General features: G+C 43.4%; 1 protein-coding gene across 16 annotated transcripts in view; it reads left to right on the forward strand.

The window, feature by feature from the left end:
• LOC133372935 (histone-lysine N-methyltransferase PRDM16-like) overlaps positions 1–25858 on the forward strand; it is a 545545-nt gene that overhangs the window by 261754 nt on the left and 257933 nt on the right. For all 16 annotated transcript variants that reach the window (XM_061602158.1, XM_061602152.1, XM_061602153.1 and 13 more), the window contains one exon: positions 9461–9511. In XM_061602158.1, coding sequence (XP_061458142.1) covers positions 9461–9511 — 51 coding nt within the window. The remainder of the gene's footprint in view (positions 1–9460; positions 9512–25858) is intronic.

Genomic DNA, 25858 nt, shown 5'->3' on the forward strand with positions numbered 1-25858 from the left:
TGGTCATCCAGGGTCTCAGGGGGTCTTAGACCCCTTACCTTTTTGGGAGCAGGGTTCCTATAGCTCCAGCATCCTATGAGCCAATCAACATGAAAGGAGAGTGTGTTAGCCACTGAGAAGTGTCTTCTAACATGCTTCCTTGACCATTCCTGCTGATTGGAGCCAATCAGAGTGAAAGGAGGTGAGTCAGCCACTGAGAAGACTCTTTTCAGTAGCTAACACTCTCCTCCTTCGTGCTTATCGGCTCCTAGGGATGTCCTTTGTTGTGGGAGAAGGCATTATTTCATTCTCAACCCAGCAACAAAGAAAAAGGGAGTCTGTGACTATCATGAAGGGACCCCACACTTCTGAATTTGCCACTACACTACTGATGATACTGCTCTGTATCTTTCTTCTCCTACTTTCTTGTTGTTTTTAATCACAACAATGAATTCTATTTCTGCTTTCAAGCTTCCCGTAATAAGCATCTGGTTGGTCACTGTGAGGACAGGACACTGGACTGGATGGACCACTGGTCTGATCCATCTTCAGCTCTCTTCTTATGTTCTTATGATATCCAATTCAATGCAGTATCCAATGCGAGTCCTAGTCAGAGTAGACCCTTTGAAATGAATGAATCTCATTTAGTCATGATCATTAACTTCAGTGCATCTACTCTGAGTAGGACCAGCATTGGTCACAACCCTAAGTAAATAGATGAGTAAAAAAACAAACAAACCACAACTGATTTTAACAGTAAGTTGCATTGGAAGCCATTGTGGCTAAAAGTCTATATTTATTTAGTGGGTTAGTTCATTTATATCCTGCCTTTCTTTTCAACAAGGACCTCAAGATGCCATATGTGGGATTTGATTGCCATTGGTCCTGTTGTGATAGTAACCCACCTTGGAGTTTTCATAGTGGAAAACTGGCAATGTATAAATATTCTTAAAGAAATGGCTGCACAAGATTGCATTACACTACTAATATTAATGTGGGTCTGCAGTGCGGAATCAACATTGAATCAACACTGTTTTGTTACTCAGACTGGTACCCAGACTGGTTTAAATCAAGGTTTTGTAGGTGTGAAAGAGGAAATTAGAAATCAGAACACTCTTCTGGCAATAAACTACACTGTATTTTTTTTTAAAAAAAATAGCAACAGGTTGTGTGGGGAGGGACGGAAGGGAGCAACTCTAAAACTTAAAAAGTGAAGGTGGAGTGCTTAGTGAACTTAGTAGTGTTTGTTGATAAAGGCTCAACTTTTGAAGGTGCACACTGCTTTTTTCCATTTGTGTTGCATTTTGCTGGCTCCATCTATTTCTTATGGAGCAAACTTATCACAAATCCAGTTGCTTAGTGGGATTTACATGAGATTAGTTATGTGTCACCCTTTCCCTGTTAAAAATGGTGTAACCAGGATGCTGAATTAGATGGGACCGTGGTCTGATCCAGCAGTTGGGGAGTCAGCAGCAGAAGTGAGATTGATGCTGTTACCTATAAATACCTCCGTGAATATTTGGTGGGTAGTGGTGGCTGTCTCTGCTGTGTTTCAAATCTGATAGCAGTTACAATGCCCACCCACCCCACATTAGCTGATCGAGCTTATAATGATGTTTAAGAGGATGTCTTATCTAATTTTTCTATGCTGTTCTGGAATGTGGATTTTAATTGTGTGTTTTTTGTATTTTACTTTTATTTGTGATATTTTCATGTTATTGTTGATATTTTTAGGATGTTCTAAACCTACTATACTATTGGACTGCCTTCAAGTCGATTCCGACTTATGGCGACCCCATGAATAGGATTTTCATGATAAGCGGTATTCAGAGGGGGTTTACCACTGCCTTCATCTGAGGCTGAGAGGCGGTGACTGGCTCAAGGTCACCCAGTGAGCTTCATGACTGTGTGGGGATTCAAACCCTGGCCTCCCGGGTTGTAGTCTAGCACTCTAACCACTACACCACACACTACACTCTGCAAAATGGAAATGGACTGCCTTCAAGTCGATCCTGACTTATGGCGACCCTATGAAAAGGGTTTTCATGGTAAGTGGTATTCAGAGGTGGTTTACCATTGCCTCCCTCTGAGGCTGAGAGGCAGTGACTGGCCCAAGGTCACCCAGTGAGCTTCGTGGCTGTGTGGGGATTCGAACCCTGGTCTCCCAGGTCGTAGTCCAACACTCTAATCCCCCCCAAATCCCCCTGCCACCATGGACCATTTGAAAACTGCTGAAGGTCTTGGCAGATCACTTAATGACTTTTCTGCCAATTGTAGCAATTGTAATGTGCTGTTCTGGATGATGAATTTCATTTCTTCTTTATTTTTCATGGCTTCTTTACATTTCTTGTATATTGTATTTTACTCCATACACTTCAAGCTGCAATACAATAGCATACAGTCTAAGAAACAAGAGAAGCAATGCAAATACAACTACAAATCAATGTGAATATCTCACGTGATGAGTATACCACCTTCAACCACAAATCTGCCGACATGCCGCCGATCACCTTAATGAAGCTCATGCAGCACTGGTGGTCTGTGGACCACAGCTTGGGAACCCCTGCTCTAAATCGCTCAGAGGCTTCTTTGCGATAAAAGCCACTATCTACATTACCTAACGATAATGCGTATATTTCAGGACCCACCCAATTCTCTTGACTATAATTTCCTTTAACTGATTCTCACACTGCATTTTTAAACGGCTGTAACCTGCCCTGGGACTTCACGGTGAAGGGCGTGGAAGAAATTGAACAGATAGATAAATAATGACAATTAGTGATCTAATACTGGTGGTTGATCAGGGCAGGTGCTGTGGAATTAGGAGTCTCTGCCTGCTCCATCCACCCCACCCCACCCCATTTCTACTCACTTGTTCATCCTGACCCATATTATCGTTCTACAACATCTTTCCCACACCTGGGAGTTATCACAGCTGGGTTCTTGGGTGTGTCCACTCTCTCTGCAGTATCTGCCTTCTACCGTGGCCCATAGAGACAAAACTAACTTATTAATCATGGCTGTGTTTGAGGACCGTCTAGAGGGTTCAGGGTGAAGAGTGCAACTCCGCACACCGGGGAGAAAACAGACACTCAGGGCGGAGGTGTTGGTGCAGAAAGCATCTGATTTGGGGTTAAATATTAAACTGCCTCTTCCCCCCCATCCTAATTCAAATAACATCAAACACATCTTGATCAAACACCTCATCTTCAGCCCATCAAAGGGCTTTGGCGGGTCTTTGAGAGCCAGTGTAATACAGGTAGCACTGGACTTAGACCAAGTATGTGTACCTGCTTAGTGATCATGGAATCATAGAATCGTAGAGTTGGAAGGGGCCTATGACGCCATCGAGTCCAACCCCCTGCTCAATGCAAGAATCTAGCTTAAAGCATACACAACAGGTGGCTGTCCAGCTGCCTCTTGTGGTCTCTCCAGCGCTGGAGACATCCACCTCCTTAGGTAAATCTTGGAGCAGTAGCTAAATCTCATCCTAATATATCAGGGTTGTTGTAGGGTAAATATACATGTTTTTGTTTGGTAGGGGGCTATGTTTATCACCCAGGGCTCCTTGGAGGATAAATTATTTAAACACTCCAAGGGCCAACACAGGATTTAGGATTTCTTCCTTCCTTCCTTTCTTTAAAGTAATTTAGCTTAGTGACTCATCCTCTAACCCTGGTGCCCTTCAGGTCTACAACTCGCATCAGCCCCAACCAGCACAGAGAGATGAAGGATTACCGGAGGACTACTAGTTTTTTGGGGGAGGGGACATTGCCTAGCTTCTGAGTGTTTCATGTTAATGCTCTGGGTGTGTCTTTTGTACTTATAGCCCTTCCTGTCTAGGAGAGGCAAAAGGTGAGTGTAGGTAGGTGAGTCCAGCAAGTTCCTTGTCCAGCAAGATGTTTCAAACTGTGGCTCACCACATGAGGCAGCTGTGCACAGAGCAGCAGAGTCACCGTTCTGGCCAGGGCAGCTCCTCACATCTGGTGAATTCTGGCATGAATTGAGTGTGGGGTTTTTGTTGTACTTCCATCTCCCATCAGTCCCAGCCAGCATGGTCAATGGTCAAGGATAAAGGGAGTTGTAGTTGAGCAATGTCTGGAGGGCCACAGATTCCCCCGTCCTGTTTAACCATCTGTGGCTCTTTCAACATATCTCCTAATTAGGGATGGGCAAATTTTGTCAGTTTAGGTTTCACTCTGCTTCTCATTCATCCAGGAGTCTTAAGTTCAGTTCAGCACATCCACGTGAGTTTGCATTAAAAAAAAAAAGTCCTCATGAAAATTCATCCGCGTACTAGTGTAAATTTCTCCTAATATATACGTTTTGTGCATAAACTTTCCCTTATATAATGCATTTTTGTATGTTATTTTCACAAATATATGCATTTTTATGAGTACTTCACCCTAGTATATGCCTTTGTCTACACATCACCTGGCTGGAGAATGGTGACTGCAAAATTCGGATAAGTGTGAATTTCTGAGGATGGATGTGTTTCATTTTGTGCGCTGTTTTAGAAAGTGCGAATTTGGTAGGTTTGCCTTTAAATGTGATGGAATTGGATCTCTCCCCCCACCCGGCAGCTAATTCACATCAGTATCATCTGATGACTCACCACACAGGGCAACTACACATAGAATCTAGGATTCCTGGTTGTAGCCTTAGTAACTCCTGACAAATCCAGACATGGGTGGTGGTGGCTGTGATTCTTCAGAGCTGACACTCTGCATATCTTTGGAGACCTTAATTGTTTTTAGACTTAACTCTGTTGATTCCAGACTCAAATTCAGATACTGGAAAAAGGAAGGAAAACTCCAGATCTCGTCTATAGTCTTGAGCCCAGCAAAACAGCTCAAATAAATTCATATATAATTTGCATGTCTCGGTGCTTTAATTTTGTGTGTCTTATGTATATATAATAACAATTTATCTGAGCACATAGGATGAATGGATAATATTACTATTTACATAAGCTCATTGTGATCCGTCCGGGGAATGTAATCAAATTAGACCTAAGCGCAGATGGAACATGCCAGCCTGTAAACTGTTTTTCAAAAAGATTCACATGGCGTCTCCTGACACGATTAGTTGCAGAAAGTGGGGAGGAGTTGCACAAATCCCAAAAGTGCCAGCGACAAAATCTCTCCGATTTCCTGGCTGCAGGAAGGACCATGGACACAGTTCCTTCCTTGCCACCAACACCACCCAGAGGATCTGGTCATGCGAAGGTACAGTTCAGTAGTGACTGCTGACATGTTATGCGTTTAGTTACACACACAGAGAAAAAAAGGATGACAAGAAAAACAAGTGTTAGTTCAAACTCTTTTAGAGAAATTGACTTCTACTCAAATTCACCCAGGACCAAGGAGTGAATTTTTGCTGTAACTGTTAAGTCTGTGATTAGGCAGGTTGGAGAATTCTAATGAAAACAGAAACAGGAGTGGAAATTCCCAATGTCCGCAGAGCTTGGAAAAGTTACTTTTTTGAACTACAACTCCCATCAGCCCAATCCAGTGGCCATGCTGATGGGAGTTGTAGTTCAAAAAAGTAACTTTTCCAAGCTCTGCCTGACTTGTCCCAGATCTGGGATGTGAATCAATGCAACGAATACAATCAGTATTTGCTATTGTTGGTTTCAGACAGCAAACTGTACATAATCGATTATTTCCCCCCTCTCATTTGCATTGCCTTACTTTTAAATTGAAATTAATGAGGTGGACTAGTGTATTGAGAATGTAGCTTAACACAATTTATGTAATTGATGACATAAATTATGTAAGTTACATAATTTCGCCACAGCAGACAGTGAGACAAACAATGTAGCTTTTGGAGGAATGTGAACTGCAGCAGAACAGCCACCATGCTGCATGGAATGAATACAGGGTGGAATGGAAAACAAGGCCTTCTTACCCCTTTGTGATGGAATTTTCAAATTTGATATTGCACATCTGCTAGTGGTAAAGAGGAGTGCCCTTCTCTTTTGTTCTTCCTTGGCAACTCCATTGAGGGGGGAAAATGCAATCTACTGGATTCCCTGTCAGGGATATGGTCCTCTGGGGTCACAGGGGCTCATAGCCCTGTTACTTTTTTAGGAGCAGAGTCCCAAATTATGTATGAGCCAATCAGCATGAAAAGGGAGCATGTTAGCCACTGAGAAGTCCTTGCCTCCTTTCACTCTGATTGGCTCCAATAAGCACGAAACAGCAAGTCAGCCACTGAGAAGACTCTTCTCAGTACCTAACACACAGCCTCCCCTTTTATGCTGCTTGGGTGCTAGGGACATCTGTCGTAGTGGAGTGTGGACAGAGAGAGCAAGGGAGAGGAGGGAAAGTGGCCTTGGCTGTGAGGGGGTGTGGCATGACTATCATGGAAAGACCCTGCATTCCTGAAACAATTTGCGAACCGAAACACAGCTATCCTTCTCAATGTGCACCGCTCCTGATTTTACAGTTCATTTCTCCAACCGAGTAATATGTAGAAAAATGGGTATTGAGGGGCGGGGAGGAGTGTGCATAAAAATAAACACATCAGTGAAAATAACATACAAATATGCATTATATTCAGGAAAATTGCTTGCAGGCATGTCTATTTTGGGGGGGGGAAATGTGCAGTAAAATGTTGATGAATTTTTTTTAATGCAAAATGGATGCAGAAATGTGGAGAAATGAATTTAAGAAAAATGAGAAACTCTTAATTGACAGATTTGTCCCTCGTTGGCAGCTAGGCAAAATCACTGCTTGCCCCTCGAACCTGCTGGAAACTCCAAAGAGAGGCTCATTTTGGATCAAAATCAGCATCCTAATGTATACTACGTGAGATGGCTAAATTCTCCTCTAAACTTAACTAGAAAAAATTCACACCGTCCCTAAATTCATGTCTGTCCTGAATGGGCTGACAAGCAAAGCGTGGGCTGTTAGTTTGGCCCAGTAGGGCAGTCCTTTCTCTCCCTCTCTCTCTCTCTCTCTCTCTTTTAAAAAACCAGCTCGGTTCTGCTCCATCAAACCAGCCCCATCTGTTTGCAGTGGGGCATGCAAAACTATTTAGCGTGTGGCATGGAGTGCTGATTTTTCCCCTGACAAACTTCGCTTTGTTCCTCCGGCGCTCACCTTTCGCTCCTGTTTGCTTTTCACAGCTTTCCAAAACCACAATTTTTGGGGTGTCTATTAAAAGAAAAGTCAAGCAATCGGAGGGTTTAGCAAATCCTTCGTATTTTTTAAAACATCTGACACTTTGTTGTCACAGCTGAGCTCGGAAAAAGCCCTGCCAACATATTTGAACTTAGGAAATTGGGCGCCCTTACCCAGGACGGGTCAGGCAAACACACACATAGAGCCAGACGCCCTCAGCTGTCACAGTTATTGGGCAGAACGTGTCGGGCTTCTGTAGCACACAGTTCCACCCTGGAAAATGGGTGGGGGTGGAGGGGTGGAGTAAAGAAATAGCTGGAAAAGACTGTGAGCTCCAAACGAGCTACTATGACTCCAGAAAGACATCTTGGAACCATTGCAGAAGCTTCCCAGAAAACAGCTGTGCAAATGTGTCCAAAAGGAAACAGAATATTGAGGGTTATTAGGAGAGAAATAAGAAAGAAAAAGGAGGGGGGGAGAAATACAGAGAATATATTTAGGCCTGAAAGCATGACGATGATCATGGGTGATTGCTACAAGTATTATGGAATCAGGGAAATGCCCCTATGGGCTCTGTACATGGCAGTGATCCATAGGATGTCAGAGCAAGGGGATCCATGTTGATGGAGGCTGAACCACCCATGCTTAGGGGTAGGGGGTGGACTCATTCCACCTCCACTATAACTTTCCCCTTGATTGAAGAGCTTTATTTACTTCCCCAGAGAAGTAAATGGCAGAAGTTGATGTGTAAGGGAGAGAGTAAAAGGATGCCTGGTATAGCACAACGGGGAGGAGACCCTGGCTGGGAGTCCAGAGTCTGAGAGTTCAAATCCCCGCTCGTGTCTCCTGGGCGTCAAGGGCCAGCTAAAGATCACCCCCACAGTGAGTGGCTCAGGGGTTACGTGCCCTGCCACCTGTGCAGCCGTGGGCAAGCTGCAGAGTCCCAAGGAGCCCAGTTGCCCCCCCAGCTGGCAGTTGCAGACAAGGAAGGGGCTGGCTTGTGCAGCTGTGGCAAGCTGAGCAGGCCCAAGCCAGCTGGGAAGGACTAGCCTCAGAGGGAGGCGATGGTAAACCCCCTCTGAATGCCGCTTACCATGAACACCCTATTCATAGGGTTGCCACAAGTCAGGATCGACTTGAAGGCAGTCCATTCCCATTTTTCAAGGGCCTCATAAAAACATAAGAGTTCTGATGAATCAGGCCAAAGGCCCACCTAAGTCCAGCATCTGGGTCTACTCTGAGAAGGGCGTAGTAGCAAATTCAGAAGTGCAGGGTCCCTTCATGATAGTCACAGCTATGCCCCCCCTCTTTTTTTGCTGCTGGGTTGAGAATCACTGCAACAGACATCCCTAGGAGCCAATAAGCACAAAAGAGGAGAGTGTTAGCTACTGAAAAGAGTATTCTCAGTGGCTGACTCACCTCCTTTCACTCTGATTGGCTCCAATCAGGAGGAAAGACAAGGAAGCACATTAGAAGACTCTCCTCAGTGGCTAACACACTCTTCTTTCATCCTGATTGGCTCATAGGATGCTGGAGATATAGGGACCCTGCTCCCAAAAAAGTAAGGGGTCTAAGACCCCCTGAGACCCTGGACGACTATGCCACTGCTAGCATTGGATACAACCCTTTGAAATGCAAATTTTGTAAGAAAATATTTTAAATATGTGTTCAAGTAATGTGTAAGTGTGAATTTTGATGCAGATTTTTTAAAAATGCAGGTTGATGTAGAAGTTAGATGTAACAGACTTCATGAGGAGCACATGGCAAAGTAGCACAGAAAGACTGATTCACACATCCTTGGGATTCTCTGTTCAGTTCCAATGCCTGGTTTCACTCTGCTGGTGTTCCATCTAGGCATGGGGAAGAAATTTGATTCAAACTGCATTTGAAGCGTGCACTTCTCTGAATTTTGCAGGGCAGTTTTCCAACCAAATAATGTGTACCGAAATTCCCTAAGGTAAAGTGTACATAAAAATGCATATAGTGAAAATAACATAATGCAAATGTGATATGTTAGGGAAAACGGCGTTGCAAAAATGTGTAGATTAGGCAAAATTGCACACAAAATGTGCATATCAGGAAGCATTGGCTGATGAATTTTCATGAGGATTTTTTCCCTAAAAAGCCCGACTCATATGGTAAAGTGGAGAAGGAAAAATGAGGTCCTGAAAGAAAACAACATTGACAGATTCACCCATCCCTGGTTCTGTCACCCTCTACAAGATCATTGCATGCACATTTCCAAATCTGAAAAAAAAAATACTTCTTGGTGTATTATCTGAAAGTGATTTGCATTGCCTTGATGCTTCCCAGATTTGCCAAGTGACCATTTTTGTTTTTTGTTTTGCTTGCAGCAAATGCTTACGGATCCTGAGACGGCTTTGCAAGACAGCTGCATTAAAAAGGTAGGGGGAAACGAAGGCTTTATCTTGATCATGTTGTGCGGCTTCTGTATTTGGCTGTGATAAGACTGAGACTGTCCCTGTGCCCGTTGTGAGAAAACGGGTGCGATGCACGTCTCCTAAATCTCCCCCTAAAGTTGTAGACTTTGCTGTTTGCGTATCTGAACAGGACTTTCATTGCGCAAGGATTTCAGCTTGTGTGTGGGTTTGTGCATGATTTCTGGGCTCGCTGTGCAGGCAGAAAGACAGATTTGCAGGTAGCCTGGGCTTCGATACTCAGGATTGGCCACCACCATGCAGGAATCCCATTTTTCTCTATCTGTTGGTAATAGGATTTCAGGTCACTCTGGCCCTCTGAGGAGGCGAATGCATTGCCTATAACTTTCCCTCTTGGAACTGTAACCAACCATATTCTCAGGCATACATGCTTGAAGGGCGGGATGCTGTATGGGCCAACTGACCTTCTACATGGTGTGGTATCTGTGAAAGTCATCCCTTCACCAGTCCCATACTCACTGAGAGCCTGCTGCACAGGAACCCGCCTGGTGTCACTACCAGGAGGATGGACACCTTGGTGTAGAGCATTTGACTTGATGTCCCAGTGGCAGTAGGTCTGTGTTTCAGCATGGTTGCTTTCCACATTGAAGGAGGTGGGCCCAGAGCAGATCCTGATGGGCAAGTCACAGCCAAGGCCTGGGAGATCCTCCTGAGCTTTGCAACTGTTGGCGATCCATGGGCGGAGCCTGGGATGTTCTGCCGAATCAGTGGCAGAAAGTTGCCATTTTGGGGTGATCTGCGGGTGGTGACTGGCAGATTCTGCTGAGCTAGATTGGTACCTGGCAGACTTCGGTGAATCATGGGTGGCAGATTTGTTGTTTTTTTACCTCTTTGTTCTGGTTATTTAACACAAGAGTTTTAGCTGTCAAAGCGTATTCTAGTCTGACACTACTAGCAGGTTATGGCAGATCTCTCAGCGGCCCCGCGTATTGTTACCCATTTATTGATTTAACTGGAATTGCTCAACCTAACCCACTCTGGTCACACTATCCAAAGTTTACCAAATCTGCATATTTTTTTAGCAGAGCAGTTAAGTAAGGGGACGTGGGGCCAGCCACCATGTTTCATTGCATCACCTATCTAGGCAATGACGGCCTGTGTTGGCCTAAAGGTATTTTTGCTGTGTTTCAACTGGGCTATTTTCTTCTTATGAAAATCTATGTTTTCGGTAGTGTACCATGAGAGTCTCTGTGGTATCATTACAGTTTCAGATGGAAAACTGTAGTGACTGTGCCTTTCTTTCTTTCTTTTTTATGGCTGTCTTGCAATGACACTTTCCAAGCTCTGAAAACTAAAATGAAACACCCGGGCAGCTTCTGCCAAACATTGTGAAACTCTAGACCCAGCTGGCTCCAGAGGCAGTTTGAAAAGAGATACATAGACATATCTATGCTCAACCTAGTCTATTCCAATCTCCCCAGGATGAGATGAGGCAAATAATCCATTCACTTAGAAGCTAAACTTGAGGGCTGGGGGTGTCCCGCAGTGAAATGCCCTCTGTTGACCACCCTGTGACATTGCAGTAGTGTTGAACCTTTTGCCTTGTTCATCTCATTCATAACTCATTAGCCATTTGTCTGGATCTTGGAGGGATCCCTATTATCTCAAGTGATGTGGTGACATCTTTATTATCATAACCTTATTCACTACAAGAAAAAGGTCCATACTCCTTGTTCTAGGAAGCATCTCTGCAGTTTTCTCGCACTGTCTCATGATGTCTTATAAAGAAGTCCCATTCTATTTATAGTCAGCAGAAGTAATCCAAAGTGAGAGTATTCACTGATTATCTCTTAGAAGTTGTTGTTCTGGCAGAGAGAAAAGAGAGAGATGGTTTGAAGCATCCACTTTAAATGCATCGCATACTTTTGGAATGGGAAAGACATGTGTTCAATTCACATTTTAATGTGACCTACTAAGAATGGCGGAGAAATTCAATTTAGGTTACATTTAAAGGTGAACCTAACTCATTTGCACTTTCCAAAACAATACATGGGCCAAAACACAGACATCCTTCAAAATTTGCTTTTCTTTGAACTTTGCAATGAAATTCTCCAGCCAAGTAATGTGTAAAGAAATGCATAGATATGCATGCATGGACTGCCTTCAAGTTGATTCCGACTTATGGACAACCCTATGAAGAGGGTTTTCATGGTAAGCGGTATTCAGAGGGGGTTTACCATTGCCTTCCTCTGAGGCTGAGAGGCAGCGACTGGCCTAAGGTCACCCAGGGAGCTTCATGGCTGTGTGGGGATTTGAACCCTGGTCTCCCAGGTCCTACTCCAACACCTTAACCACTACGCTATACTGGCTGTCTATGCATGCATAGAAATGCATATATTAGTGAAAATAACATTAAAATGCATTATATTAAATGGATGCTTTTCAAAAAATGTGTATAATAGGTGAAATTGGGGGGGGGCAATTTAAAGCCACCAAAATGGACAAACCTACCCTCAGTTGGGTTCTTGGCTTAATCTTCACCCCCTTAATACTGCAAACATAAAGTATGACAATTATAATATTTGACATAGGCTCTAGCCTAAACACATTGTAAAGAAGCACTACTGGGAGTTTATGAGGTGATAAATTCACTGAAGGGCAGTAGGATTTTAAGCCAGGGCAGCAGAGTTCAAGACGTTAGGGTAAAGAGTTCAAGTCTAAGCTTAATGGCTTGTGAAGGAACTTACTGGTAAACAGAAAGAACTGCTAAAAGGTGTAGAGAGAGAGAGATTGAAAAAAAGTCACCCCATACCAATTTTTTTGCTACATGAAGGCAGCACCTTTCTCTGCCCTCAAACTGGTGCTCAAACAATGGGGGTTTCATGATGTTTCATGGTGATGTTCTACCTCCACTGTCTGAGGTAGTATAACTCTGCCTACTGGTGGCTGGGAATCCCAAGCGGGGAGCATTGCTGTCACACTGAGATCCTGCTTGGAGGCAACTGGTTGGCTTGAGTGATAACAGGATGCTGGACTAGATGGGCCTTTTGGTTCATCCAGCAAGGCTGTTCTTATGACCTTAAATCCACAAGTGCTCTCTCCACCTCCTCCCAGTTTGAGCCAAGTTGTGCCCACAGTCATCTAAATAGTTGGGGAGGACGCAACACAAGTTAAGGGGGCTGACCCTTCCTTCTGCTCCCCACAGCAATGCAAGCACTGAACATGCCTGGATTTTGATAGACAGCAGGGTTAGCGAAGGCATTGCAGAGCTTCAGAGCAGACTGCCCTCCTCAGCTGGGCGAGGCGTTGTGGAGAGGGCCAGGCAGTGAAGACAGTTGGAGAAGATCTGGAATTAGAGGAAGGGAGCAACCCCTGCCCTCCATAGCCTTCCAAAAACATTAGCAAAGGGGGTCCTCCATAAAAGGACCACACTAAAGGCCCAATCCCTATGGATTGTATCCAGTGCTGGTTCTACTGCAGTAGGCCCATAGAGGTCAATGGATATGACTGACTTAGGTCCATTGCCTTATTCATTTAGTACCTTACAGGTGTGCTAAATTAACTTACCGATTTGTTCCATCCATTCAGGGAATCAGACTTTCCAATGCATTAGCTGGCCCCATTTCTTTTTATCCACAAAGTTCTATTCCATAAGGCAAAAAAAAAAAAGATTATATACACAAAATTATGATTGATCCACTCCTGATTACAATTTGTAGTTTGTAAATTAATTTAGCTTAGTTCTGTTTGTTTTTTGTGTTTTTTTCTTCCCCCCCTTCTTTTTTTTCCCTCAAAGAGATAAAAGAAAAAAAGGGGGAAATTATTTACTTTCCCCCTTTTTAATTTGATTTGTTCTGGTTGGATCTTAATGAATTGTATTGTTGAAATCAAAGAAATTTTGAAATCCAAACCACTCCCAAAACTTAGGTCCATTGATTCCAGTAGTTCTACTCTGAGTAGAATGTAGTTGGATACAATCCCAGAATGCTCCTCTTGATAAGATGGTATCGTCCTGCAGAGGGCAGTGATCGTTTGGGTATATAACATCTGAAGGCTAATGAGAGTCTATGGTATGGTCTGTAACACCTGATGAGAGTCTATAGCAGTCTTTCCCAACCAGTTGTTGGACCATAACTCCCAACAGCCTCAGCCAGCATTGCCAATGAACAGGAAAGGTGGGAATTGTGGTCCAACAACATCTGGAGGCACACTGGTTGGGAAACGCTGGTCTATGGTATAATCTGTAATGCCTGATTACAGTCTATGGTATGGTCAGTAATGCCTGATAAGAGTCTACGGTACGGTCTACAATTATGACTAAACTTACTAATATACTAGGAACCTAGGAAGCTGCCTTATACTGATTCAGACCCTTGGTCCATCTCATTCAGTATTGTCTGCACTGACTGGCAGTGGCTGTCCAGGGTTTCAAGCAGGGAACATTCCCAGCGCTACCTGGAGATGTTGGGGATTGAACCTGGGACCTTCTGTATGCGAAGCAGATGCTCTACCATTGAGCTATGGCCATTCCCCAGTTCCAATTACTGTAATGAATAATGTATTTGTATGAGTAATGGAAGCGAATTGTATGAGTAATGGAAGGGAATGCAGCAACACAATCCGTTTATAGAAAAATGTGTTTTATTCATCATAGTGTGTTGGAATTGCAGGCCTGAAGACATAGGGCAGCCCTGTTCATTGGGGAGTAGGGATGGAAAGATCTGTCAATTTCGGTTCATTGTTACTGATTTTTCTAATCTTAAATTCAGTTCTCCATGTTTCTGCATGAACATTCTTCAGTATTTTAGTGCACATTTTGCCTAATGAACACATCTTTTGTAGTCAGTTTTGACTAACGTACACATTTTTTGCAAGCAATTTATCCTAATATACTGTATTTTTCTATGTTACTTTTCACCAATGTAATTCATTTTGTGAACACTTTCCCCTGTTCATTTTTGTAAACGTTGTTTGGTTGGCAAACTGTATTGCAAAATTTCAAAAAGTGTGAATCGTTTCGGTTCTCTTATTGTTTTGCAAGGTGTGAATTTGGTAGATTCAGCTTGAAATGCGAACAGGAGCTAATATCTCGGCTGTCCCTATTGGAGAGTATAATTCAATTTAATTTTCCTTCACTGATGTTCCAATGAAAAGGGAAATGAGAGAAGAAATTGCTGATATTCTTATTCATCCAAGGTGCAGAGCAGAAATCAATCCAGCGAATATAACCAGTATTTGCTGTTCTTGCTTCCAGTCCACTAATGAAAGATAATTTATTACCTACCCCCCATTTGCATTGTATTTCCTTAGCATTGAAATGAATGCGATGAAATAACATAATGACATCACTGTGTGGTTATTGTAGCTGTGTAATTTTGCCACACCGGTCAGCGAGACCAATAATGTAGTTCTTGGTGGAAGAAAAACTGCAGAAGAATGGAAGCAGCGCTGTTTGCAAACACAGAGCGGAACAGAAAATGATGCCTGATATCTGTAGCCCAGACATGTTCCTCCAACATACAGTGCAGATCAACATGGCACACACCCCCTCCAAAACCACACACACAAACACACCAGGATTTTTTTTTTTGGTCTGCCATTTTGCCCCTGGTTGATGACCCCTAAAAAGGCAGCTTGGTGTCCTCTGTTTCAATTCTAACCTCAGAAAAGGGACCACAGTCAAGAACCTTATATGTTAAAGATCCAGTGTTGTGTGTATTTCATTTTTTCTGAAAAAAATAATTGGGCAAATGCTTGAGAGAGAGAGATTCAACCAGGTCAGTCTAGAATGGGCTATTTTATTTTACTTTATTTTTCCCAGGCAGGGTGACAAGAGACCTTGGAGGAGACATCTTTCTCCAGTATGCTCTCTCCCTTTAGCCTCTGTTTACTTAGAGGGAATTGCCTAAGGGGGCTACCGGAGAGAAAACAGCTGTGGGAGATAATCTATAGAGTTATCTATCTATCACTCTTTGTCGACCCCCATCTCCCCAGACAGCCAGCAGAGAGACTTGTAATAAAAAGGCATTGCTTGAAGAGGCTTTAGGGAGAAATAAAGAGACATGTTAAGGGCCAGCTGAAATGGATAGGTGACATTATTAAAGCTCAATAGCCATCTTATCAAAATCAAATAGGATAGACGCTTGGCCAAAAAGAACGGGGGAAAGGCTCTGAATTATTCTGTGGCTTTCTGGCGAGCCCAGATTTATCCATTAACAGGAATGAACTCTGCAAGGAGACCAAATTTAAGATTGCCGATTTTTTTTAAAGTGTGAGATTTGATCTTTAAGATGATAAACCTTTTCTTTTGAGTCTCTTCTGCTCGAGTTTGTGTCATGAACACATTTTTCTTTTTTTTAAAGAAGCATTAAATGTAATTAAAGGCTACTCAGAATGCAGTGAACATGTTCATGGAAAGTCCTTTATGGTATATGATTATATATACTGATTATATATATATATATATATATATATATAAAATATGTAATATATATAATCACATTCTTTATTTATTTATTATTTGATTTATATTGTGCCCTTCCTCCCAGCAGGAGCAGGAGTTAATTGTGATTAACAAAACAGAGGTTTTTATTGTAATACCAAAATGTTTCGGCTTCCGCCTTCATCAGCTGCTAACATACAAATGCTGTTTCCAAGGTGGCAGTTATAGAGCTTTGAGGATGGAATGCTCAGAGGGGCTTCATTTGCAGAAGCTAAGCGATGCTGGTACTGTCCTCCAGGTTCAGGCCATGGGGTGCCAATGTGTCCAGAGAGTATATCCAAAAGTTCTCCCTTTTAGTCAATGCTGCTTGATCTGTTGGCATCTCTATCGCTGTTATAGAAAAGTCCAACAGGCTGTGACCCTCAATGTTGAAATGTTTTGCAACTGATTGCTGCACTTTTTTTTGTTAAGATTGTCAATTTGTGGTTTCTGAAGCGTGTGCGTAGGTCAGTTGTGGTTTTTCCTACATATTGGATATGACATCCTGGTCTTTTACATTCGATTATGTAAACTATATTGCAGGACCTGCAGGTGATGTTCTGTTTGATGTAATATGTCCTGCCTGTCCTAGTGCTTGTAAAAGTGGCTGTCTCCCTGAGGTACACACAGGTGATACAGCGTTTGGAGTGACAAGGATGAGACGCAGGATTGGTGATAGGTGGCTTAAGCACAGCTCTCACTAATAATTATAAATATTATATATATAATTGTTGAGGACTCTGCTTAAAAATGAGGGTACATCTTTATAAAGAGAGAGAGAGAGAGGAGAAGATGATTGATAATTATGATAATTTGTGAAATCATTATTTGGATATTATAAACATAGCTCACCCCGCTGGGAGAGAGTGGAGACATTTTGTAGAGGACAGGGCCATCCAAATTTTTTTTTTTTTTAAAAAAAGCCCCCCCGGTTACGAGGCAAAGGTCTGCTGGGTCTTCCCCAGTGGGATCTGTGGGGCTGATGAATGATGACCTCGTGGAGAGAGAAATCAGACTTCAATAGGCAGTCAGGAAGGTAGTTAGAGAAGAGCAGGGGAACTGTTAACTGTCTTTTGTGAAGCAATTACAACTTGGGCCAATTTGCCGAAGGCGTTTGCTGGGTTTATAATAACAGTGCTAAACTCACACACACAAACATAATTGATCTGAAAAATTAAACTTGATTTGCTCAAAGTTCACAGATTCCCTGCCTATCCAATGCAGTGCCAACTAAACCGAGACCATAATGTTTATTTTGCATTCTCTGAACCCCCACCCCCTGACATATTGTCACAGGAAAGTTCTTTTATATCTCTTTTTTAAAAAAAAACTATGCTTTTTTTTTTAGTGTTTGCAGCCAAAGGCCATTACAATAAAAATCACCCTCACACACCAGGCAAATAGTAAGTTAAAATATATCAGTTGTCAAAACTTAAAATTGTAAAAGTTCCTCCAATAAATTAGAATTTTTAAAAGCCCCTAGGCACTCTCAACCCTGTTTGGGGTCAAGAAAGTAGTACACAGAGTTATTGCCAATGCTAGTCCTACTCAGAGGAGACCCATTGAAATTAATGGACATGACTAAGGCCCCATCTGCACTATGCATTTAAAGCAATTTCATGCCACTTTAAACAGTCATGGCTTCCCCCAAAGAATCTTGGCAACTGTAGTTTGTGAAGGGTGCTGAGAGTGAACCCCTCTTCCCAGAGAACTGATGGGCCTTAGGTCCATTAATTTCAATGGGTCTACTCTGAGTAGAATGTAGTTGTATATTCTGGCATGACTGCACTGGTTACCAGTTAATCTCCGGGCTCAATTCCAAGTGCAGGTTTTGACTTTTAAAGCCATATATAGCTCAGGACTCCAATACTATCCAGCCAGATGGGCGACTAAGAAATTCAATAAATAAATAAATAAATAAAATACCTCAAGGACCGCCTCTCCCCACATGACTCTGTATTGTGTTCTTCATCTGAAGCCCTTCTCTGTGTGCCCCCTCCGAGGGAGGTGCAGAGGGTGGTAAAGCGAGGACATGGCCTTTTCAGTGGTGGCTTCCTATTTGTGGAATACTCCAGGGAGGTATGCCTGGCACCATCATTATCTATTTTCAGGTGCCAGGCAAAAAACTTCCTTTTTACCTGGGCTTTTGGCTCTTAATTTGAAAGGCTTTAGGCATCAATGACCTCTATTAATGTGGCAGATCTTGCAAGATCTTGTACTGATATGGTTTTACATTGTCTTGTGTTTGTTGTTTTAATGGGTTTGTTGTAACTGGTTTTAATCTTATTGCTGTAAGTCGCTTTGGGCTCCTACCGGGAGGAAGAGTGGGATATAAATTTAATTAATTTGATGATGATGATGATTGATGATGATGATGATGATCATAGGGAAAAGTTTGCATTGTTCCAATGAAAGAGTTTGTCTTCAGGCTAATAAGCAGTGCTGGAGGTCAATTTTCACTGAGACTCCCTCCCTTTCACAAGTGCTCACAAATCCATCCCATTTTTGGTCAATATTTTTTTTAATGCACAAAAACAGATTTAAATTGTATGCCTTTTCAAAAATATGTGCATTTGTGCACAGGTCATATGCATTTTGTACATACCTACCCCAGAGAGGTACATTTTAATGGTAAGTAACTTACTTACATTTTAATGCATTTTTCCCCATAGCGTACATATTTTTGCATCAAAACTGCATCACAATGGTCAAAGAAGCGGACAGTCTACCTGATAGCTGCATTCTAGTCCAGGGGCTAAAAAATAGGTTGTTTCACTTTAAAAGCTTTCGTCTTCCCTAATTGTGGGCCACAATGATATTAACACCCCCCTCATTCCCCTTTTTAAAAGGGGTCCCTGAAAGTGACTGCGGGTCTAGTTCTGGACTGAGACACGGCCTAAACAACAGTAGATCAAACTCACATCCTTGTGAATAACAATATCTGGCAGTTACAGCTCAAATCCACTTCCAACGCGCTCTGCTGTGTCATTTCAGTTTCCTTAAGCACTTCAATTTGGTTGTTTTATACGTCCTGCCTCTATGAAATAAAAGTATGTTTAGGTGCTACAACAGAGGCAGCCTTGAGTTGATTTTTATAATCTCAGTCTCTCCCCCCCCCCCATAGAGTCACTTCATTCCATTAAGCCCTTCAACAAAAGACTGGATAGTTGTCTGAGTCTTTCTATTTTTTTTATAAAGAAAACAGCATTTCTCTCTCCTTTTTCATTGTTAGGCCACCTTTAGTAAAGGAACGAGGAGTCCATTAATTCAGTGAATGAACATATAGTAAAGTCAGTTCCCCTCTCGAGAACAATAATGTTGAGGTCAGCTTAGGTTGCCATGGAAACTAAGTACCTCTGAGAAGTTTGCATCCCTGATTTTTTTCCTGTAATGAAGCATGCAGCGCAAAGGCGGGAGCAGAGCAGCCTCTGGCTGAATTGCAAAACAAAGTTGAGTGGGCAGGCGGCTATCACCATTTTGATCTCTCTGTGTCTTGTGGTTCCCGAGCAAATGAACTTACGTTGCGACTCAATGTGGGATCAAGCTGAACCCCCGCCCCCCCAATTTTTGCAACCCCTATTTCCAAGGAGAGAAATAGAGAGACCATTTTGGTAATTGGAGGAGGACATCGGGGCAAACCTAGCCTCCCCCCAAACACTTTGTGTCCTTTTTCCATCTCTCCCCCTGCCCTCAAATGTCCCGTTTTGGGGCATTGAGAAAAAACACAACATGGTGACTCCTAGGGACGTCAGATGAAAACAAATACAGGAGCTGCAATTGCTGATGTTCGTTTCTTTGTCCGAACTTTGGAATGGAAGTCAATCCAGCAAATATGATCAGTGGCTGTTGTTGTTTTCAGTATGATTACGTTTCCCCCATTTGCCCTGAAATGAATGGAGTGGATTAAGGTACATAATTTCTAGGAGGTGGCCCTGACTGTCAGCTTTCTCCTTCTCAGTCTTGGTCCCGCCCCTTGTAGAACTCGGCAGGGAGGAAGTTGGGGACAAAACTACAGTTACCTCTGCCTGCCATTGGCTCTGGCTGCACCTATCACTGGCTCTGGCTCCATCTCCTGTTGGGCTGCCTGCCTTCCGCCCCACCAGTCTCAATGGGCACCAGCCAGCACAACAGTACAGAATCAAGGATTTATGCATGTGCACTTTTAAAGGAGGGAGGGCTCCTTCCCTTCTAAAAAAATGCACCCAGGTTCACTGTGGGTCTCCCAGTACTGCACAGTGTGGAACACACATTCCACCTGAGTATTTTATCCGTGAAAGGTTGAACGCCATGTCTTGTAAACTGTATGATGCCTATGTATAGTTGGATTGGGTTTGGGAGGAGGAAGGACCCTCAGCCAAAAGGTTTCTCTCTTCTCAAGGTGACTGCACCAGTCTTTTCTTTCCATAACACTTAATTCCTCCTCCCCCTCTGACCCCAGCACCAGAGAGAGTCAGGCTGGCGTTCTGCTGGGCTTGAAGCTTCGCTTGATGAGCCCAAACAACTGCCCTGGACGTGCCAAACACTGGGGCTGACCACACACTCAACCCACATTAATAGCCTCTGTACATGAGGCAGAAGAAACTGCAGGGGATGCAGTCCATCCCGGTGTGACACCAGCCGTGGGGAATCTTTGGCCCTCCATATGGATTCCTGCCTTGAGTAGGGCTTTGGACTCGATGGCTTTATAGGCCCCGTCCTTCTGTGACTCTTTGATGGTGCTGAACTAGAACTCCCATCATCAACCCTGGCTGGGGCTGATGGGAGTTGTAGCTCAGCAACATCTGGAGGGCCAAAGGTTCTCCACACCTGCATGACAGCTTTAGCCCATCTCCCCTGCTTCCCATTCAGAATCCCAATGACTATCCAGCTTTGGAGCACCCATCTTCAATGGGGAGAGTGCTTCAGTAAGCACAGAAGGTATACTGGGATCTAGGATGGGGGTGTTAGTTCCCTGCAACCTAGGATCAGAGATGGCAACACCTTACAGATCTGTTGATAGATCTCTAGTGTGATTTGCAGTAACAACAAAAGGCTATTCATTTTCTCTCTCTCTCTCTCTCTCTCTCTCTCTCTGGTTGCTAACCACTGGGGGTTAGCACCTGGGGTACGTTTTTTGTGTGAAAGAACTGTCAGCTCAGATCTAGTAGTGAGAACAGTGCTAGAATCCCTCGATCATAATATTGCCTGCATAGATTTGCTTTTATTATGGAGGCTTTCTCTGTGTATGGCCTATAGAGGACAGTAGGTAACAGGGTCCATTATCAAGTTGTCGTATTTATTTATTCATTAAATTTATATCCCTCCCTTCCTCCCAGAAGGAGCGCAGGGTGGCAAATGGGTGATAAAATGCTAAAACAAAACATTTGGAAAAAAGTATTTTAAAAACATCTTTTTACAAAATTCTAACACAGATGCGGACTGGGATAAGGTCTCTGCCTAAAAGGCTTGTTGACAGAGGAAGGTCTTCAGTAGCTGCCAGAAAGATGGTGCCTGTCTAATATTTAAGGGGACTGAATTCCAAAGGGAAGGTGCCACAACACTAAAGGTCCTCTTCCTATCTTGTGCAGAATGGACATCCTGATGAGATGGTATCTGCAGGAGGCCCTCACATTCAGAGAGTAGTGATCTGCTGGGTATATAAGGGATAAGACAATCATTCAGGTATCCTGGTCCCAAGCTGTATAGGGTTTTCACACCAAAACCAGCATCTTGAACTTAGCCCAGTTGCTAATGAATCTCACTGTGTCCCTGTAATGTACTGTGCACCAGATGGTGGAGTTGAGAGTTCTAGTTAATAATCCTAACAACCACAAATTAGATACCACACACCTGAAGGTTGCCCACCCCCTTTGTAAGCAAAGGAGAAGACAAATCGGGAACATATAAATAATGGGCTGTGTCCAGCATTAGTCCTACTCAGAGTAGACCCACTGAAGTTAATAGACTTGGCTAACATGGGCCTATGCTGAGTAACACTTAGCTGGATTCAACTCAAAGTGTATGTGTGTTCATTTTACTGATCTCAGTCCCATGGTGCCTTCATCCACCCTTCATTCCCGTAGCAGCACAAGGCTTAAATAAAACTGCAAATGGAGACTGGGCTCTAAACCAGTGATGAATTAATTTAGTTCCCATGCCCCTCTGCCAACCCTGGCAATGTAACAGAGGCTCACCAACAGTATCCACAAGGGGAAAGAGGTTAGCAGACAAGAGCAACTTGATTTTACAAAAAGCTCACTGGGCTAATGATATAAGGGGTCCTCTGCCCTCATCCATTTGTTTGCATTAACGGAGAGGCACAAGGCTGTGCCAATTGCCTGTTAATCACCTGTCGTTATTACATTGACAATATCGAAAGCCCAAGCTGTTACCAAGGAGTCGAACCACCAGGATTTCCTGAAGATAAAGATGAGAGAAAACTCTTGCAGAGAGGTGTTAATCTCCTTACCATCCTCTGATTAATCGGCATGTGCACTAAGAAGCTATTGATTCTTAATTACTAGATACTTGGTCTTGTCATTCGAAATGGGAGCATGGAGGCTGGTCAAGGAAAGTTCATGGACCTTGACTGCCAAACCTGACCGAAGCTGAACCTTCCACCCTTGTTCCTCAATGACACAGACGCGAATTGTGTTGCTCCCTGGTACTCACGGTTACATAGAGCCTTTCAAGGGCACTCCCAGGGCTCTATGAAAAGCAGGTATTAGGACAATTGGCTAGGGAAGGGGGAAACATTCAAATCTGTGTTCATATTGATGAGACCCAACCTAATTTGCACTTCCGGAAGCAATATGCAAACTGAGGCCCAGCTGTCCTCCATAATTTGCACCTCTCCAAATTTTCCAGCGCAAAACTCTAACCCAAAAATGTGTGCACGATATGTATTGGGGGGGAGTGTGCTTTAAGCTTTCAAGCATGTGTATATTAGGCAGAATTGCATGCAAATATGTGTGTATTGGCCTTGGAGGTATGTTAGTGATGGCGTTGGGACAGTATTCCATAAATGAGGAGCCACAACTGAAAAGACCCTCTCTCTTGTTGTTATCCTCCGAACCTCTCTCAGAGGGGCGACGAAGAATCCTGTGATCTTGAGAACTACCTAAGAGTATTAATAGTACATCTTTGTCCATCACTGGCTTGGGGGGGGGTGTTCTGTTTCTTCATAATGGGTGTGGCCCCTTGTTTTCCCCCTCCCACAAGGAACTCTTGTGCTTCATTTCTATATAAGAACATCCTTGCTTTCTCTCTACCTTGATGCAGACATATACCCAAACTGCCCAGCTCACTTTATTGAAAGACAACCATGACTCAAAAAGAAATGTGTCCTTCAAAACAGCCGTTTGAACTGAGCGTTTGTCTGTTCAAACGCAGACAGTCTCTCTGTCATGCACATACACACACACACAGAGTGCATTTTTACACACTGCAAAATTTGAAGAAGTACGATTCCTGAAGGTGAGCTGTGTTTCACTTTACCTATTAGTCTGAGAAGTGCAGATTTGGTTGGACCTCATTAAAACACAAACTGAACAAATCTCTCCCCCATGCCTATTGCATAATGAGATGAAGAGCGAAACGGCTGACATGAACATGGACCCTCCCCTCTCCCCCCTATCCCACCTTATCCCACTTATCAGGATGATTACTTGTGAAATAATATTCTGGATGACTAAGAGGCACAGAGCCGCCAAACCCCCAACAGCCCTCTTCATTTAAGAATGCTCCAGAGAGCTCCAGGAGTCTGTTGCCAGCCGGCCCCTGTCAAAACTGAAGGCCGCACTGTCTGGGGCCCGAAATCAACTTCAGGAAGGTCATGTGAAAGAAAATCCTCCATCATCAGGAAGCCCCCGGCCTTCTGGCCTTTCTGACATTCTCTGACAAACCTTAAATCACCAGCCCCAGCGGCAGACAAAACACCACAAATTTTGGAATGGCTCGCCCCCCTGGGAATCCGAAACCGCATTTCTAACTTAGGCAGTGCAAAGACTGGTGGGTGATGTAACGGCCTCTATATTGGAGTGACAGTGAAAGGAGGGGGATTCACTCTGAGTTCTTCTGCCAAATTTGATCCGACTTTGGCCCTTTAGGTCAAATGGAAAGAAACTGAAATCAGCACCGTGTAGGAACTACAGGAAATTATCTTTGAGAATGTCTCTTGTCCTAATATACTCTTATCTAACGTGAGGTTGTATCCAACATTAGTCCGCCTCAGAGTAGACCCATTGAAACTAATAAATGTGGATAACTTAGGTCCTTTAATTTCAATGGGCTGACTCTGAGTAAAACTTGTTTGATCATCTCCCATAACATTTTAATGAAACATTATGTTCCATAATGTGTTTGGGCGATGATTTCTGTGGGAAAATACACAAAGGACACATTTTATTGGACGCAAACCCTAGAATTATCTATGGAAGTTTGATCTCTGAGAATTCTGACACAAATTGGCCTGATTGGCATTGCCGAACAAATGCAAACACCAGCACTTACAATGAAATCCTTACCACATCTCATCAGAAGAAAGTGCTATTGAACGCAATGGGGCTTACCAGGTTAAGTGGGGTTAGGATTGCAGTTTATGTTAACCTTCTGCTTTTTGCACTTCCCAAAAGTTCCAAGGCAGTTCTCGGCTAAAAATAAAGTCAAAATGCATTACAATACACTTAGAAATATGTATTTTGAGAGAAAATGTGTTAAGAAATGAAAGTTTAAATGTGATTTTTTCCCCTGTAGAATTGTTTACAGTGTAGATTAATGTGGAAGCAGGATGGAATCAATTTATAAGTGAACACATACCAAAGTAATGCAGACCATATATAGATGGATTCATCCATATCCCCCAGCCAGGTGATATCAATATCTCTGCACCTCTTGACACCTCTGAACATCTCTGGGTTGAGTGTCATGGCCAGAGATGGGAACTAAATTCAATTCAGTTTGCATTTAACTATGAATTCACACTTTCTGAAACAAGATGTAAACCAAAACACAGATATCCTTCCAAATTCGCAAATATCAGTATTTTGCAGTGCATTTCTCCAGCCAAGTAACGTGCAGGGGCATCACTACCGGGGTGCAGAGGGTGCGGCCCGCACCCGGGTGTCACCATGAGGGGGGTGACACCCAGAGCCGCCCCACCCCACGCCATTGCCTGGCAAGGCTGCTCCAACTCCTCCTTGGAGGCGGGCGAGACCGTGAGCAACATCGGTGGGGCGAGGGAGGCGCGCTGGCATTCCCAGGCCTTCTCCTGCTGGGTGCTCCTCCGGCGCGCGCTCTCCCAGGGGCATGGATGGGGGGGTGGCCTTGAGCATGCACGCGCAAGCGCGCACACATGCAAGCCCAGCCACCTCGTCCATGCCCCTGGGAGGGCACGCGCAGGAGGTCCGCACCCCCCACACTCCCGCTAGTGACGCCGCTGGTAACGTGCACAATAATGTACATACTAAAGTGTGTGTATAAATGCATAGATCAGTGAAAATACCACACAAAATGCCTTACATTAGGAAAAACTGCCTTGCAAAAACGTGTTCGGCAAAATTGCATATAAAAATATGTTTCACAGGAGAAATTTGTACAAAAATGCTGGTGAATGTCCATGAGAACTTCCTTTTTTAAAAAAATTGCAAACTGACGTGAAAATGTGGAGAACTGAAGACTGGTAAAATGAGAAATAAAGAGAAACCAAAATTAGCAGATGTGCCCATCCCGAGATAGCCTGGCAAAGAGAGTTCCCTTTTAGTGACACGGGGTTGTGAAAATATGCCAAAATTAGATACAGACACCTAAAATGAATAACAGAGCATGCACTTCTAGACCTTTAGAGAGCTTCAGCTATGGGGTGGTATACAAATGCAATGCAAGGCAATAAATAA

Source organism: Rhineura floridana, chromosome 18 (genome assembly GCF_030035675.1).
Source record: "Rhineura floridana isolate rRhiFlo1 chromosome 18, rRhiFlo1.hap2, whole genome shotgun sequence".
In the NCBI taxonomy this organism is placed as follows: Eukaryota; Metazoa; Chordata; class Lepidosauria; order Squamata; family Rhineuridae; genus Rhineura; species Rhineura floridana.